A 5,066-nucleotide genomic window follows, 5' to 3' on the forward strand; every position below is an offset into this window, starting at 1 on the left:
CTAGAGGGGTGGGATAGGGAGGGTGGGAGGGAGGGAGACACAAGAAAGAAGAGATATGGTGATATATGTATATGTATAGCTGATTCACTTTGTTATACAGCAGAAACTAACACACCATTGTAAAGCAATTATACTCCAATAAAGATGTTAAAAAAATAAAATAAAAAGATGAAATAGGAAAAAAAAAAAAGTGGGGTCTGCTTTATTCAGAGGGCTAGAGGCAGACAAGCGGGCAAGGCCGCAGCCTCTGCTGGGTCCCAAGCGGGACACCAGGCCTGGCCCACTGCCCACCTGCCCCCGCTCCGCCCTCCTCACCTCCCGGTGAGCCCCGCTCGCCCCGCCCCCATCGTCCCTCACCGCAGCTCCTCCCCAAGCCCGCTCTGTGCTCTGCGCTTCCAGGCTCCTGACTGCAGGGCCTCGGCTTCGCAGGCCTGTTCCTTCCCCTCCCTCGGCCAGCGCTCCTACCAGGAGGTCTCGCTGGGTTCCAGCAACACCTTCTCTCCCCGTCAGGCCCAGGGGGGTAGAATCTGGGCTGCTGAGCTCCACAGCCGGCAGGTCTGCTGACACCGGGCTGCGGGCGCAGAGGCCCCAGGAGCGCCCCTCCCCCCGCCTCCCCCCAGTCCAGGGCGGGGTGGTACCTGCTCCAGCTGGAACCGCCCCTGCCACGAGGCCCTCAGGGGCTGCGGGGGCTGAGCGCCGCCCTCCACACCTGCAGCACCGAGTCCCGGCGGGCCGTGTAGGGCAGGTGCTTGATGCGGAACCAGTGTCTGGGAACCACGTTCCCGCTGGGCGTGTACAGCTTCTCCCCGGGCCGGCCCAGGAGGCCGCGCAGGGCCAGGTTGCCCGACAGAACCTTCTCGTAGAACTCCACCCCGCCCCGGGCATAGGCTGCGGACAGCGAGGCCGTGCGGCGGTCCAGCCAGGCTTCCAGGGCGTGAGTGAGAGAGTCCGTGGACAAGGCATAGGCCACGAAGCCCGCCACTGCCGCCACCAAGTTGAAGGCGGCCCGCAAGTTCATGGGGCCTCCGTAGAGCCCCAGGGCGTGCTTGGCCCCCACGCCCAGTGCCCAGGTGCCCACCAGGCAGGCGGGGGCTGGCAGGGCCTGCAGGGCGGCCGCCCCGCTCTCCAGGTGCACCACCTCCCTGGCCAAGGCGAACTTCTGGGCGTCGTGGGACAGAGTCAGGGCATCTCTCAGCCGGGCGCCCGCTGGGCTCTGCCAGTCCACTCGCTGCCCGTGGACGACAACGGGCCGGTCAGTGTTGGTCACTGGGTCACCCAGGAAGCTGGCGGGGATGCCCACCACGGCCCCGGCAGGGAGTCTCGGGAAGCCGGCGCTCACAGGCTGGAAGGTGAAGGTGGTGAAGGCCTCGAAGCGGTGGCCCGAGGGGACCCCAATATCCTGCTGCACCTCCTCGAACAGGCTCTGCAGCTCTGGGGACAGGGAGGCTGGCTGGCCCTGAGGCCAGTACTGGTACAGCCACGGGACCACAGGATCCGGGAAGAGGTGGTACGAGATCTGAGCCCCAAACAGGCCTGCACAGGAACCCACCAACAGGGCCGTCCTGTGTCTCTGCACAAAGGCTGTGGCCCGCCACAGGGGACCTGCCATGAGGGCTGCCACCTCTGTAAACCTGGGCCAAGAGAAAGAGAAGTGAGCCAACAGCTCCTCGGGTCTACCTGCAGACTGAACACCCCCAGGGCCACATCCTCTTTAACGGAGGCAATACGCACGCACGGTAGTCAGAGCACAGGCTCCAGCTCTATCTCTGCATCGCCTTCCCCACGGGTCAGATGGGCATGTGACAGCGGCCCACCAGAGGGTGTCTGTGCTGTCAGTGAACACACACGCAACAATCGGTGCCCAGCAAGGAGCAGACACCCTTCAGGAAATGGCTGTGATTACAACTTTGATGCCCTTGGCTAGGCACAGCACCAAGCAACCAACCCCTCACTCCACCACCCACCCCTACTGAGCACAATCCCTAACTGACACATGAAGCATGTTCCACTCACTCAGTCTCACTACGTGTTCGACACACTTCTGAGAGCGCTGCAGACATTATTTAATGACCGACTCCTTACACCTCTGTGACTCATTACACCAGGGAACACCGAGGCACAGACAGGCTAACTGGTCAAAATCCCAAACGTAAAGTGGCCATGCTGTGGGCGGAATTGTGTCCCTCCAAATTCATATGCTGAAGTCCTAACCCCCAGGACCTCAGAATGTGACTGTATTTAGACATAGGATCTTTAAAGAGGCAACTAAGTTAAAACTAGGTCATTAGGATGAGCCCTAATCCAATATAACTGGTGTCCTTATGAGAACAGGACACTAGGACACAGGCACAGAGGAAGGACCATGAAGACACAGGCCAGAAGGTGACCATCTACAAGCCAGTGGGAGAGGCCTCAGAGGAAACTAGCCCTGCTGACACCTTGAAAGACATGTCTCTCACCCAGTTCTCGTCACTGCAGCCCTAGCAGACTAATACAGGCCCAGTATTTGAACACAGGCGTCCACAGCAGATTTTTCATTATAGAGTATTTCTGATGATAAATTACAAACATACAGAAAGGTGGACAAAATAGTACATCATAAACCAACTTCAGTCTATCAAGTCATGGCCAGTCTTGCTTTGCCTCTAATCCCACACATACTCCCCTCCAACTGGTTTATTTTGAAACACATTCGGGGCATCCTATTATTTCATCCGAAAATATTTCAGTAAAAATTCACAATTATTTAACTTTAGCTTAAGCTCCCTGTCCTCCTGTCCGAGAAGTGTTTAATTAGCAAACTAATTGCTGCAAACAAGGGGGCAGCAGAGTCCTGAGGAGTCACATCACTTGGGCCTTTTCGCCAACAGGGAAACTGAGGCCGGGAAAGAAAGGTGCCAGGCGAAGGTCCCAACGCCCCCAGGACCACCAGCGCTAAGGCCGCGCGCTCCAAGGAGGCCTGGGGGGTGGTGCCGCCCATCCTGCAGGCAGCCCGGCGAGAAGGGGCCGCAGGACCCCTAGGCTACGCCCCGCGGCTGGAACACACCTCCGAGGGAGCCCGCCCGCAGCCGCACGTCAGCCCGGCCCGCTCCGCGCGCTCACCTCCGCCTCCGCAGCAGCCCGGGACGCCGAGCACGTGCGCACGGTGAGACCTGGCCAGGCGCAAAGCTCACCGGCCGGCTCTGCGGCCGGGGCTCCGAGGGCGGAGGCAAAAGGGCGGGACCCTTGGGGGCGGGGCCGGGACGCAAAGCACGCCGGCCCGGCTCTGGGGGCGGGGCCCCGGGAGCGGAGACAAAAGGGCGGGACTCTTGGGGGCGGGACTGGACGCAAAGCACGCCGGCCCGGCTCTGGGGGCGGGGCTCCGGGAGAGAGACAAAAGGGCGGGACCCTTGGGGACGGGACCGGGCCGGGGCGCAAGGCACACCTGCCCGGCTCTGGGGGCGGGGCCCCGAGGGCGGAGGCAAAGGGGTGGGACGCTCGGGGGCGGGGCTGAGCTTCCTTCCACACAGGTGGCCTGGAGCGTCCCGTCTCGCCCTGGAAGGACCAGCGTCTCCGCGTGGGTCAGGAAGCGGCCATTGGCGGAGCCCCCGTCGGAACCCAGGCCCCGTCCTTCCGCCGGGTCCCGTCCTTTCCCGTCGGGAAGCACTCTCTGCTGGCGGAGGCTCTGAGCTGGATTTTTATTACCATGGCCTCTGCTCCCGGCTCCTCCCAGGTGATCCGCACTGTACAGTCCACGGAGCAGCGTTACACCTGTCAACTCACTTTCCCAGCTGCTCTGTGAGAGGGTCAGGGGTCAGCCCTGCCTGCTCCTAGGCCTTTCCTTTTCGCTCTGTCTGTGGCTGCTTTCCCCTAGAAGGGCAGAGTCCAGTAGCGAGGACAGAGACAGTCTGCCCAGAGAACCTAAAACATTTACTCTCCGGCCCCTTGCAGAAAAGGTCTGTGGACCCCCTGAAGTACAGGTGAAGGTGTGGGCAATTTGCTGGTGATGGACCAAACACTGTAAAGTCACAGCGCAGTTTGGGAGGGCTGCAAGGGGTGGGTGGTTGGGACTACATTAGGGGATAAACAGGAAATAAATACAGGGATAAGAACCTGGGGAATGACGGATTACAGGGCATCTGATGGTTGCTTTTTTTTTTTTTTTTCATTGTGGTAAAGTACACATAATATTTACCATCTTGACTATTTTAAAGCGTGTGGTTCAGTGGTATTAAATACATTGTGCAACCATCGCCACTGTCCCTCTCCATAACTCATCTTGTAAAGCTGAAGTTCTACGTCCATCAGACAGTAACTCCCATTCCCCTCCCTCTACTGTCTGGCAACCACCGTTCTACATTGTCTCTATAATTCTGACCACTAAGTATCTCATGTGAGTGGAATCATACAGTATTTATCTTTTGGTGATTGGATTATTTCACTTAGCATAATGTCTCCAAGGTTCATCCATGTTGTAGCATGTGTCAGAATTTCCTTTCTTTTTAAGGCTGAATAATATTCCATTGCATGAATATGGGAGATTTTGCTTATCCATTCACCTGTTGATGGGCACTTGGGTTGCTTCCACATTTTTGCTACTATGATCATGCTGCTATGAACATGAGTGTGCAAATATCTCTTCAAGACCCTGCTTTCAATTCTTTTGTGTATGTACCCGGAAGTAGACTTGTTGCATAATGTGTTAATTTCATTTTTAAATTTTTTGAGGATCTGGCGTCCTGTATTCCACAGGGGCTGTACCATTTTATATTCTCACCAACAGTGCTCAAGGTTCCAATTTCTTCACATCTTTACCAACATTTATCTTCTGTTTTTTTTGGATAGTAGCCATTCTAATGTGTGTGTGGTGGTATTTTGTAGTTTTGATATGCATTTCCCTAATGATTAGCGATTTTGGGCACCTTTTCATGTGCTTATTGGATATTTGTATATCTTCTTTGGAGAAATGTCTATTCAAAACCTTTGTCCATTTTTGAATTGGGTTGGGTTTTTTTTGTGTGTGGTTGAGTTTTAGGAGTTCTCAGTATACTCTAGATATTAATACGTTATCAGATATATGATGCAAA

At 56.2% G+C, this 5,066-nt stretch overlaps 1 protein-coding gene across 4 annotated transcripts in view; it reads right to left on the reverse strand.

Annotated features, from left to right (window-relative positions):
* Positions 1-3,222, reverse strand: part of TMEM177 (transmembrane protein 177) — a 32,367-nt gene extending 29,145 nt beyond the window's left edge. For 3 of the 4 annotated variants that reach the window (XR_016394202.1, XR_016394201.1, XM_022565508.2), the window contains exons 1-2: positions 3,103-3,222; positions 639-1,631 (exon numbers count right to left, since the gene is read on the reverse strand). Coding sequence is in view for 2 of the 4 variants with exons in the window: in XM_022565508.2 (XP_022421216.1) it covers positions 674-1,609 (936 nt within the window). In the remaining 2 variants the exon portion in view is untranslated. Of the gene's footprint in view, positions 1-174; positions 1,632-3,102 lie in introns of those variants that run through there. The other variant, XM_089916984.1, reaches the window with a different exon arrangement.
* Between the last annotated feature and the right edge of the window lie 1,844 nt (positions 3,223-5,066).

This window comes from Delphinapterus leucas, chromosome 8 (genome assembly GCF_059928025.1).
Source record: "Delphinapterus leucas isolate spDelLeu-1000000601 "Yukka" chromosome 8, BTC_Dleu_Yukka2, whole genome shotgun sequence".
Classification (NCBI taxonomy): domain Eukaryota; kingdom Metazoa; phylum Chordata; class Mammalia; order Artiodactyla; family Monodontidae; genus Delphinapterus; species Delphinapterus leucas.